The 13,505-nt window shown below is 38.0% G+C and overlaps 1 protein-coding gene across 1 annotated transcript in view; it reads left to right on the top strand.

Annotated features, from left to right (window-relative positions):
* Window positions 1-13,505, top strand: part of LOC136039960 (sulfoquinovosidase-like) — a 56,826-nt gene that overhangs the window by 10,235 nt on the left and 33,086 nt on the right. Inside the window, exon 4 of the mRNA XM_065723983.1 lies at window positions 12,849-13,047. Within this exon, the coding sequence (XP_065580055.1) occupies window positions 12,849-13,047 (199 nt within the window). The remainder of the gene's footprint in view (window positions 1-12,848; window positions 13,048-13,505) is intronic.

The following is a 13,505-nucleotide window of genomic DNA, read 5'->3' as shown; positions in this document are numbered from 1 at the left end:
GAGAAATCCTGCTGAGCAAGTCACATTTTCTATAAGTAAAAAAATCATTTATTTGGAATAGAAATATCTGACCAAAATGTTACTTACAGCGCTTCAACTGGTGATACCCAGACAAACAGTTCTTCTGTTCATTGATGCACAACATGACACCCTATTTGGAGCAAATCAAGAACGATCTTAACTCAATTTGCTTTAGAGAACACATTTTAAATCTTTAGATGTAACAATATACAATATTGAAACGATGAGTTTCAATTTAGAGTTCAAGGTGAATGCATCTATCTCAAAATCGGATATTTATGAACGAAATCAAACGAGTAAGCTTTCTCAGTGACCTTATGGATATTAAATTTTAATCCCAGTGAAGATAGTAGGATTTTGAAAAATTTGGCAAAAGATTGGTTTTAATTAAAACTTGTCTGACTGGTTTACTCCAATTCCATTGCTGGATAAAAAGATAAAAAAGGGAATTAATTAGAACTTTGATTGATCACAGCTATTCTAACTACTACTCCTAATGCAACTTATACGACCACTCAGAGTATTAATAGGAAAACGTCTGTAGCGAGTACTATCAAGACTGAGGATGCTGAGTGAAAATTTAAAATGTGAAATTTTTAAAAGTTGGGATTTTCATGGAACGCTTTAAGGTGAAGATCAACTGACCAGAAGTTAACATATACACGCTACTACTAATGCTACTACCCCTGCTACTGCTACTAATACAACTGCTCTAAATGCTACTCCTAATGCAACTAACACTAACGCTCAGAGTATTAAGAATAAAATCCTAGAAAGTGTTGTGGGTAAATAATTTCTAACACTACACTGGCTAATCATGACAAAACACGAAATCGCAAAGAAAAGAAGAACGAGGATAATAAACACTCAGTGAAAAAATTGGAAACTATGCGAATATTTGGGTCAAGATCTCCGCTTGACCGTCCTCAGTGCAGAATAAACTGATAAAAATACAAAAAAAAAACAAGAGCTAAGGGCTCATATGGCACTTGTGACGAGGCAAGAAGACCTAAGAGCCAAGAGATCATGCCAAGAGCCAAGAACTCTGAGTCACGATGTCCTTCTAAATATCAAAATTCATTAAGATCCGATCACCCACTCGTATGTTATAAATACATAATTTTTTCTAATTTGTCCTCTCCCTTTAGCCCCCCAGATGGTCGAATCTGGGAAAACGACTTTATCAAATCAATTTGTGCAGCTCCCTGACACGCCTACAAATTTTCATCGTCCTAGCACGTCCAGAAGCACCAAACTCGCCAAATCACTAAACCCCTCCCCCCAACTCCCCCAAAGAGAGAGAATCCAGTACGGTTCCGTCAATCATGTATCAAGGACATTTGCTTATTCTATCCACCAAGCTTCATCCCGATTCCTCCACTCCAAGTGTTTTCCAAGATTTCCCCCTCCAACTCCCCCAAACGTCAAAAGATCTGGTCGGGATTTGAAAAAAGAGCTCTGAGACATGAATTCCTTCTAAATATCAAATTTCATTAAGATCCGATCACCTATTCGTAAAATAAAAATACCCCAATTTTCACGTTTTCCAAGAATTCCGGTTTCCCCCTCCAGCTCCCCCCAATGTCACAGGATCTGGTTGGAATTTAAAATTTGAGTTTTAAAGCGCAAGACCCTTCTAAATATCAAATTTCATTAAGATCTGGTCAACCTTTCGTAAGTTACAAATACCTCAATTTTCAAAATTACCCCCCAACTCCACCAAAGAGTGCAGATCCAGTCCGATTATGTCAGTCACGTGTCTTAGACAGGCTTTTATTCTTCCCATCCAGTTTCATCCTGATCTCACCGCTTTAAGTATTTCCTAAGATTTCCGGTTTCCCTAAACTGCCCCTCCCCCCAATTACGCTGGATCCAGCTAAGATTTGAAATAAGAGATCTGAGTCACGAGATCCTTCTAAATATGAAGTTTCATGAAGATCCGATCACTCCTTTGTAAATTAAAAATACTTCAATCTTTTCTAATTTTTCAGAATTAACTTCCCCCCCCCCCAATAGAGCCGATCCGTTCCATTTTGTCTTTTTTTCAGAATTAGCTCCCCCTCCCAATAGAGCGGATCTGTTCCAATTATGTAAATCAAGTATCTAAGACTTCTGCTTATTTTTCCCACCAAGTTTCACCCCGATCCCTCCAATCTAAGCGTTTTCCATGATTTTTGGTTCCCCCACCCCAAACCCCCCCAATGTCACCAGATCCGGTCGGGACTTAGAATAAGAGCTTTGAGACACGATATCCTTCTAAATATCAAATTTCATTGAGATCCGATAACCCGTTCGTAAGTTAAAAATACCTCATTTTTTCTAATTTTTCAGAATTAACACCCCCCCTCCCAAGCTACTCCAAAGAGAGCGGATCCGTTCCGGTTATGTCAATCATGTATCTAGGACTTGTGCTTATTTTCCCACCAAGTTTCATCCCGATCCCTCCACTCTAAGTGTTTTCCAAGTTTTAGGTTTCCCCCTCCAAACTCACCCCCATGTCACCAGATCCGGTCGGGATTTAAAATAAGACCTCTGAGACACGATATCCTTCTAAATATCAAATTTTATTGAGATCCGATAACCCGTTCGTAAGTTAAAAATACCTCATTTTTTCTAATTTTTCAGAATTAACCCCCCCCCCCACAACTACCCCAAAGAGAGCGGATCCGTTCCGGTTATGTCAATCATGTATCTAGGACTCGTGCTTATTTTTCCCACCAAGTTTCATCCCGATCCCTCCACTCTAAGTGTTTTCCAAGTTTTAGGTTTCCCCTTCCCAAATCCCTCCCAATGTCACCAGATCTGTTCGGGATTTAAAATAACAGCTCTGAGACACGATATCCTTCTAAATATCAAATTTCATTGGGATCCGATCACCCGTTCGTTAGTTAAAAATACCTCATTTTTTCTAATTTTTCAGAATTACCCCCCCCCCCCCAACTACCCCAAAGAGAGCGGATCCGTTCCGTTTATGTCAATCATGTATCTAGGACTTGTGCTTATTTTTCCCACCAAGTTTCATCCCGATCCCTCCACTCTAAGTGTTTTCCAAGTTTTAGGTTTCTCCCTCCCAACCCCCCCCCCCCCAATGTCACCAAATCCGGTCGGGATTTAAAATAAGAGCTCTGAGACACGATATCATTCTAAATATCAAATTTCATTGAGATCCGACCACCCGTTCGTAAGTTAAAAATACCTCATTTTTTCTAATTTTTCAGAATTAACCCCCCCCCCAACTACCCCAAAGAGAGTGGATCCGTTCCGGTTATGTCAATCGTGTATCTAGGACTTGTCCTTATTTTTCCCACCAATTTTCATCCCGATCCCTCCACTCTAAGCGTTTTCCAAGATTTTAGGTTTCCCCCTCCCAAATCCCCTCCCCAGTGTCACCAGATCTGGTCAGGATTTAAATTAAGAGCTCTGAGACACGATATCCTTCCAAACATCAAATTTCATTAAGATCCCATCACCCGTTCATAAGTTAAAAATACTTCATTTTTTCTATTTCTTCCGAATTAACAGGCCCCCCACTCCACCCCAGATGGTCAAATCGGGAAAACGACTATTTCTAATTTAATCTGGTCCGGTCCCTGATACGCTTGCCAAATTTCATCGTCCTAGCTTACCTGGAAGTGCCTAAAGTAGCAAAACCGGGACCGACAGACAGACCGACAGAATTTGCGATTGCTATATGTCACTTGGTTAATACCAAGTGCCATAAAAAACCTTAAAACAGAACAAGAAAATAAAATATGATGACCCATTCTTAGTAACGGTAAAAGGGTAACTCAGAATTACTCCTTGTTCTTATTTTCTTTGCGATTTTGTATTTTATAGTGTTGTGGTGGAAGTTGAAAGACACTATAAATATGCTAGTTATCAAAAGGGCATGTTGGTAATATCATGGCAACGGCTAATTGTATCAAGTTGAAACATCAGGGGTTTATGAAGGGGATGTTCAACTGATCAAAAGAAAACTTGTTAACATTACTACTGCTACTAGTGCTATCGGTGTTACTGTTAATGCCACTACTAGTCCTACAACTAGTACTGCTTGTACTAACCAAAGAGGTATATAATAGATAACTAAAAAGTAATGAGGGCACAATGTATTATTTCTGACCAAGGCACTTTGTATAGAAGGACTTGTCGTAAAAAACTTTGGAAAGAGCTCATTTGATTGGTAATTAAAAGTTCCAGTACCCTCTTTTAGAGTCAAAAGTAGTTAAAGGGCAGCCAGCCCCCTCCCACGCCCGTCAATTCCCTAAAACAGGCCATTTTGATTAGCCATTTTGTTCAACATAGTTGAAAGGTTCAATAACTATATATCTAGCGATGTCAACCCCTTACCCCAAAGGCCCTCAGGGCAAGATCTAAAAGCTATATAATTTGCCCCTTGTTTTTGTAATTGATTTCATGGGCATGTTTCATTTTTAGTGTCCAAAAGGCGAAGAGCGTTCAGATGAACCTGTTACAGAATCTTGAGGGGAATGTTGGACTAAATAAAACTACTTTATGTGCAAATGAATTGTCAAACAGGCGTAACTCAGGAATGACTGAGTGTGTTAATTTGAAACTTTCAGGAAATGATGAAGGGTATGATTAATTGACCAAAATGGCTATACTTATACGCTACTACAACTACTAATGCAGCGGCTGTTACTGCTACTATGACTGCAGCTAATGCTTCTGTTGTTATTACTACCAAGGCTGAGGGTTTTGATTTGAAATTTGATAAAATATCGACAGAAAAGCTTAACTAAATCAAAACAGACTATGTGCATACAGATTGCCAAAAGGGCGTGTCAGTAATATCTTTGGAACGGTCTACTGTATGAAGTTGAAACTTCCAGGGTACCACGAGAGCGTCATTTAACTGACCAAAAGACTGTATGTGCATACTACACTACTGTTATTAATGCTGCTGTTACTGCTGTTGCTACTGCTACTAATGCAGCGTCACTGCCCCTAATACTGCCACTACTACTATGATACTAGTATCTATTAAGGCTAAGGGCATGAGAGTAAAACTTGAGATATCGACAGAAGACTTGAACTAAATCAAAACACACTATATGACATGTAGATTGTCCAAAGGGTATATTTCAGGAATGGATAAGGGAATAAAGTTTATACTTCCAGGGAAAACTTATACAAGGGGAAGATTAATTGACCAGATGACAATTTGCACAAGCTACGACTGATACTACTACCACTGATGCTAATCCTACAACTACTCCAACTACTGTTTCTATCGCAACTACTAATAACTCTAAGAACATTTTAGGAGGCATTGAGGGGGCTCTTGAACTAAATTAAACACACTATGAATATACATGGTATATTACATTGACATTATTATGGCAAAAGCAAATTGTATTAAGTTGAAACTTCCAGGGCTTGATGAAGAGGATATTCAACTGACAAAAAGTCCATATGTTATTTCTACTGCTGCTACTACCTGTGCGTTTAAGTCTCTCATAAGAACAAGGAGTAATTCTGAGTTACCCTTTTACCGTTACTAAGAATGGGTCATCATATTTTATTTTCTTGTTCTGTTTTAAGGTTTTATGGCACTTGGTATTAACCAAGTGACATATAGCAATCGCAAATTCTGTCGGTCTGTCTGTCGGTCCCGGTTTTGCTACTTTAGGCACTTCCAGGTAAGCTAGGACGATGAAATTTGGCAAGCGTATCAGGGACCGGACCAGATTAAATTAGAAATAGTCGTTTTCCCGATTTGACCATCTGGGGTGGAGTGGGGGGCCTGTTAATTCGGAAGAAATAGAAAAAATGAAGTATTTTTAACTTATGAACGGGTGATGGGATCTTAATGAAATTTGATGTTTGGAAGGATATCGTTTCTCAGAGCTCTTAATTTGAATCCTGACCAGATCTGGTGACATTGGGGAGGGGATTTGGGAGGGGGAAACCTAAAATCTTGGAAAACGCTTAGAGTGGAGGGATCGGGATGAAATTGGTGGGAAAAATAAGGACAAGTCCTAGATACACGATTGACATAACCGGAACGGATCCACTCTCTTTGGGGTAGCTGGGGGGGGGGGGTTAATTCTGAAAAATTAGAAAAAATGAGGTATTTTTAACTTACGAACGGGTGGTCGGATCTCAATGAAATTTGATATTTAGAATGATATCGTGTCTCAGAGCTCTTATTTTAAATCCCGATCGGATTTGGTGATATTGGGGGGGGGGAGGGAGAAACCTAAAACTTGGAAAACACTTAGAGTGGAGGGATCGGGATGAAACTTGGTGGGAAAAATAAGCACAAGTCCTAGATACATGATTGACATAAACGGAACGGATCCGCTCTCTTTGGGGTAGTTGGGGGGGGGGGGGGTAATTCTGAAAAATTAGAAAAAATGAGGTATTTTTAACTAACGAACGGGTGATCGGATCCCAATGAAATTTGATATTTAGAAGGATATCGTGTCTCAGAGCTGTTATTTTAAATCCCGAACAGATCTGGTGACACTGGGAGGGATTTGGGAAGGGGAAACCTAAAACTTGGAAAACACTTAGAGTGGAGGGATCGGGATGAAACTTGGTGGGAAAAATAAGCACAAGTCCTAGATACATGATTGACATAACCGGAACGGATCCGCTCTCTTTGGGGTAGTTGTGGGGAGGGGTTAATTCTGAAAAATTAGAAAAAATGAGGTATTTTTAACTTACGAACGGGTTATCGGATCTCAATGAAATTTGATATTTAGAAGGATATCGTGTCTCAAAGCTCTTATTCTAAGTCCCGACCGGATCTGGTGACATTGGGGGGAGTTTGGGGTGGGGGAACCAAAAATCATGGAAAACGCTTAGATTGGAGGGATCGGGGTGAAACTTGGTGGGAAAAATAAGCAGAAGTCTTAGATACTTGATTTACATAATTGGAACGGATCCGCTCTATTGGGAGGGGGAGCTAATTCTGAAAAAAAGACAAAATGGAACGGATCGGCTCTATTGGGGGGGGGGGGGGAAGTTAATTTTGAAAAATTAGAAAAGATTGAAGTATTTTTAATTTACGAAGGAGTGATCGGATCTTCATGAAACTTCATATTTAGAAGGATCTCGTGACTCAGATCTCTTATTTTAAATCTTAACTGGATCCAGCGTAATTGGGGGGAGGGGCAGTTGAGGGAAACCGGAAATCTTAGGAAATACTTAAAGCGGTGAGATCAGGATGAAACTGGATGGGAAGAATAAAAGCCTGTCTAAGACACGTGACTGACATAATCGGACTGGATCTGCACTCTTTGGTGGAGTTGGGGGGTAATTTTGAAAATTGAGGTATTTGTAACTTACGAAAGGTTGACCAGATCTATTGTAACTAATGAAATTTGATATTTAGAAGGTTTTTGCGCTTTAAAACTCAAATTTTAAATTCCAACCAGATCCTGTGACATTGGGGGGAGCTGGAGGGGGAAACCGGAATTCTTGGAAAACATGAAATTTGGGGTATTTTTATTTTACGAATAGGTGATCGGATCTTAATGAAATTTGATATTTAGAAGGAATTCATGTCTCAGAGCTCTTTTTTCAAATCCCGACCAGATCTTTTGACGTTTGGGGGAGTTGGAGGGGGAAATCTTGGAAAACACTTGGAGTGGAGGAATCGGGATGAAGCTTGGTGGATAGAATAAGCAAATGTCCTTGATACATGATTGACGGAACCGTACTGGATTCTCTCTCTTTGGGGGAGTTGGGGGGAGGGATTTAGTGATTTGGCAAGTTTGGTGCTTCTGGACGTGCTAGGACGATGAAAATTTGTAGGCGTGTCAGGGAGCTGCACAAATTGATTTGATAAAGTCGTTTTCCCAGATTCGACCATCTGGGGGGCTAAAGGGAGAGGACAAATTAGAAAAAATTATGTATTTATAACATACGAGTGGGTGATCGGATCTTAAATAATTTTGATATTTAGAAGGACATCGTGACTCAGAGTTCTTGGCTCTTGGCATGATCTCTTGGCTCTTAGGTCTTCTTGCCTCGTCACAAGTGCCATATGAGCCCTTAGCTCTTGTTTTTTTTTTGTATTTTTATCAGTTTATTCTGCACTGAGGACGGTCAAGCGGAGATCTTGACCCAAATATTCGCATAGTTTCCAATTTTTTTCACTGAGTGTTTATTATCCTCGTTCTTCTTTTCTTTGCGATTTCGTGTTTTGTCATGATTAGCCAGTGTAGTGTTAGAAATTAATTACTCACAACACTTTCTAGGATTTTATTCTTAATACTCTGAGCGTTAGTGTTAGTTGCATTAGGAGTAGCATTTAGAGCAGTTGTATTAGTAGCAGTAGCAGGGGTAGTAGCATTAGTAGTAGCGTGTATATGTTAACTTCTGGTCAGTTGATCTTCACCTTAAAGCGTTCCATGAAAATCCCAACTTTTAAAAATTTCACATTTTAAATTTTCACTCAGCATCCTCAGTCTTGATAGTACTCGCTACAGACGTTTTCCTATTAATACTCTGAGTGGTCGTATAAGTTGCATTAGGAGTAGTAGTTAGAATAGCTGTATTAGTGGTAGTAGCAGAGGTAGTAGTATTAGTAGTAGCATGTAGGCTACTTGCTAACTTTTGGTCAGTTGATCTTCTCCTTTAAGCATTCCCTGAAAATTTTAACTTTTAAAAATTCTATTTCTTCAAATTTTCACTCAACATCCTCAGCCTTGATAATATTCGCTACAGAAGCAGCACTTGCAGTGGTAGTAGTAGTAGTAATAATAGTAGTAGTAGTAGTAGTAGTAGTAGTAGTAGTAGTAGTAGCAGTAGTAGCAGTAATTGTAGTAGTAGTAGTATTAGTAATAGTAGTAATTGTAGTAGTAGTAGCATTAGTAGTATTAGTAGCGTATACATATTGGCTTTTAGTCAATTGATCTGCCCCTTTAAGCATCCCCTGAAAGTTCCAACTTAACACCCAAATCTATTCCTGAAATAAGCCCTTTAGAAGATCTGCATGCACATGGCATGTTTTGATTTAAACTAGACCTACGTTGCCTGAGCAACGTGAAGTGTTGCGGCAACCTTTGTCTGGCTTCGCCGAATAAAGTGTTGCGAGACTTTGGTTTTGTTTCTTTGCTATCGGTAAAACGCTGAAGTTGTCAGCCTATCAAAGCTTTTAAAACGTTATGTTCAAAGAAGAACGCGATCAGTAATCACATGATCAAAGGCTATTCCTCAGCGTTGAAAAAACAACAATAACAAAAGAATATCGAAAGAAGGGACTAAATTTACTTTGCAGCCAGTTGAAATTTATCCTTTTCAATCGTAGACATCGTGACAGATCAAGACTTGAAACAATATCTTATATAATCTAGTTGGTATTATAAAGCTATCCGTAACTTTTCAGGATCAAAATACCATAGATGACACTCTATTAATTATTACGAAACTGCCTCGTCGTTTTACGTTATCGTTTGTACCCGTTGCGTAAACACTTAATTCTAGGTTACAGTGAGTATGGGTAGGCTACACCAACTAGCAAAAGTTACAGACCCCTCTTCACTAAAGACGATTGTAGCCTAACAGACGATTATTACTTACAAGTCCCTTACATGTCTTACCACTGGAACCAACTCGGTCTTATCATCAAATACACTGGAAACACATAATAGGTACACCAAATAGCAAAATTTGCAAACCCCTCACTGCCGAAGATGATTATGAGCTAACAGTTGACCTTTCTTACAAGTCCCCTACATGTCTCACAATTGGTATCGGCTTATTTTTGGTTTTAGTGTGTATCCTACTACTGAAGTTGTCAGCCCCTTGAAACTTTCAAACTAGTATATCTCATGAAGGAATTTTTGTATCAAAAAATTGAAAATACTTTGATCAGCTCATCAAGAGCTATCGATTGCCGTCGAAAAAAAATTCTATCTGTCTTAGTTCAAAAGTTGATTTTTTTTGCCGTAGGCCAACTTTCTAACGTCACCACTTAGAGAGGAGCAAAGGACAAGCTCCGATTTCTTTAGCAATGACATAACTTTTAAAGTTTAAGAGGTACATGTGATAAAATTTCTCTACCTCAATCCCAAGTCCGAAAAAACAAATGATAAACCCAGCGAAAATCACGGCAGCACTTTCGGACCCATGGGAAAATGCCGCTATTTTGCTTCTGTAAGTTTTTCTATTTATCACTCAAAGAAGATATATTGGCTGTGGGGCCGGGTAACTGCCGCATATATTTCACACCTATAGATTTTAGTCCATCTTCAATTTGAAAGTGGTGCCTGCCTGCTTGCCTGCTAGAACGGAGCTCTTCGCACACCATAGGCTCTGGCTCGTGGACAAGCAAAAACCATCCTTTTTGGCCCAAGGCAAGAGTTCTGCGGAGCTTTCCAAAATGTAATGTCATATTCATCAATCCAGCCTGAGGTCCACACTTTCCGTAAAAACCACACAGGTTAGACCCTTACCAGTTTCCAGGAATAAGCCGACATCGGCGGCATAGGAAAAAAAACGGGACAAAATCAAAGTGTTGCTCTCGCAACACAATAAAATTTACCCTTTATATTGTCTCAAATTTTCACGTTCATACCCTTAGTCTTAACGGTACTTGTATCATAAAAGTAGTAGTAACAGCGGTAGTAGTAACAGTGGTAGCATCAGCATTAATGACAGTAGTAGTATGCATAAGTTGCCTTTTGTTCAGTTGAACATACCCCGCATTATTTCTGTTCCAAAGAAATTGCTGATACTCCCTTTTGACATTTTTGAATGCACATAGTATGTTTGGATTTAGTTTAAGTTTCCTCTTAACATTTCCTCGAATTTTCACTTTAATATCCTCAACCTTGGTAGTATTCACTTCAGAAGCAGCAGTTGTAGCGGTAGTAGTTGTATGAGAAAATCCCTGAATCTGTTAAATATTGGACAAATTACAGATTTTCAAGCTTCTATATTTGTGTATCAGTGTATGAATGATCTAGTCCCTGCTGTTTTTAAAAAGTTTTCTTGTTTGAATGGCCAAATACATGATTATGAAACGAGAAACAGTGATGATATAGCAATTGAGTCAACATGTACAGTTTGATCAGCATTTACGGTAAGGTATATGGTTCCGCTTATATGGAGTAAGTTGCCAGTGAGTATTAGGATGGCTGAACATCTGCTTTCGTTTAAGGAAAATTAAAAGATCATTTGTTAGAAAGTAATAAAAAAAATTTTTAGGGGAGGGCAGGGAGTGTGGCATAGGGCAATTCATTTTTTTTTGGGGGGGGGGGTGAATAATGTGTTGATTGTTTAAATGAGAGATTGATTTGAAGTTTGAGCTGACTATGGTTATGTTGTGATTTGTAATAGAATATAAATTATTACTTGTTACCGCCGTGCGTCTACAAAACTGTAAAGTTTTTCTTAGCGCGGCAGCATTTTGTAGAAGATGTGTTTTGGTTTTGGATGTGAAGAAAAATAAAATTCGTAAATTCATAGTAGTAGTAAGGGTAGTAGCAATAGCAGTTGTAGTAGTAGTAGCTATAGTAGTAGTAGTAGTAATAGTAGCAGCAGTAATAGTAGTAATAGTAATGGTAGTAGTGGTAGTAGTAGTGTCCAAATATTGCTATTTCGTTCAATTTATCACCTACCCCCTTATTGTTTCCTGGAAGTTCCAAATTAATACACTCAGTCATTCTTGAATGACGCCCTTTTGACAACCAGATTGCACATACCGTATTTTAGTTTAGTTCAAGACTCTTCTGAACATTCTCTGAAAGGTTTATCTGAATGCCCTTCTTCTTTTTGGACACTAAAGGTCAAACATGCCCACCTTTCTCAGGAACAAAAACTATACGTAAGCAATGGGATAAAGGCATAACCTACAGATCTTGGCCCAACGGCTCTGGGGGAGGGGATTAACATCCCCAGAGACCTACTGTATTTTTTAACTTTCCTGAATAAAATGACCGTGCTTTCAATTATATTTGCCTGGGGAACTGATAGCATGGGAGGGGGGTTGCCCTCAAACCACTTTTGACTCTTTAAAAGGGCACTAGAACTTTCAATGTTCAATTGAATGAGCTAATTTCATAGTTTTTGCGACAACTACTATATGAAGTGCTTTGGTGAAAAAAATACGTTAACTAGTTATACAAGGTGCTACATTGCTCTTTATTCAGGGAGCACTATTGCGCAGTCTATAATAAAATTATATATTTATTTAGGGTTTAAGAGAGATATGAAGTAAAATCAATATATACAGTGTCCATTTTTGCCGAAAAATATGTTAATTCTTCAGTTTTATCGCCTTAAATAAAAATCTGTAGGTGAGATTTATTATGTTTATTTTATTTAACCAGGAAGCAAGTAAAAGTTAATATAAAAAAGCAAGGCTTTTATGATACAAATAAAGAACTAAAATATATGATTAATATTGGTTCAAAAAACTGACTCGTAATATTGTCATTAAGTTGTAGAATTCTGGACAATTATTGCCTTACTGAAAACGATCTTACTTGAGGTTTTGAGAAAATTTAAATTATACACTAAAATTTACTGATTTTATGGCCAGGAAAAGACTAATGAGGGCCATATAAATTAATTTATTATTTTCTATACGGTACTTAACAGTTTTTCTGCTGATAATCTTGTTTGTTCCGTCGATTTCTCGTTTTCAGTAAAACGCTAGTTTTACTTAATTTTAAAAATCTATGGAAACGTTACGGATTAGTTTACTCGATCCAATATTGTAGATATGCGTTGAATAAGCTGCGAAACAATAAAGCATTTTTTAAGCTTTACCTTTGCTTTTTAATTCCGTCACAAAGGCTTTTTTCTTTCCATTAATATTTACTAAGTGTATTTTTCTTCCCTTTAAGATATTCAGAGCTTCAATTCAACACTAGCACTTATAACACAGTTTATGCTCATGGAAATGAAATAGTAGGAACCATTTTTCAAGAGGAGAGTATAGTTAACCTAGTTAAGAAGATATCAAGCTTATATAGAGTTCCTCCACCTCTGCCAACTTGGACCGATGAAGGTGCCATAATTGCTGTGCAAGGCGGGACTGAAAGGGTAAGAAAGGGCTTTTCCAGACATCTATATATTAATTATCCAGATTGATATATATTTATTTACTTTCCACGGGAGGGATATTAAAGACGAAGCCCTAACCAGCGGAGGGGCTGTATTTGTTTTAAGGGTTTCAAAATTTTAAATTGTGTATAAATGATCACTTTCCATTAAAAAATATAACACTTTTACATAAAATTCATAGCTGAAACAAAATAAAATCCCAAGAAAATCAAACAAATCGTAGCAACAAAATGTAACTAAGAAGCTCAATAGTAATAGAAACTCTAAATAAAGGAATCATAATATCAAAAGATACATCACAAGATTTGGCTTATTATGCTAATTCCAAAAACATAAGATTTATTAAGATTACTATTAGCCATCAAAAGCTACGAGCCTGAACAAATTTGCCGGATTTTTTAAAATGGGGTAAAACACCCCTTAAAAGTCAAAGAATA

The sequence above is a fragment of the Artemia franciscana genome, chromosome 20 (genome assembly GCF_032884065.1).
Source record: "Artemia franciscana chromosome 20, ASM3288406v1, whole genome shotgun sequence".
NCBI lineage: Eukaryota > Metazoa > Arthropoda > Branchiopoda > Anostraca > Artemiidae > Artemia > Artemia franciscana.
Note: the sequence above shows the minus strand (reverse complement) of the source record. Positions and strands in the feature narration are given on the sequence as shown.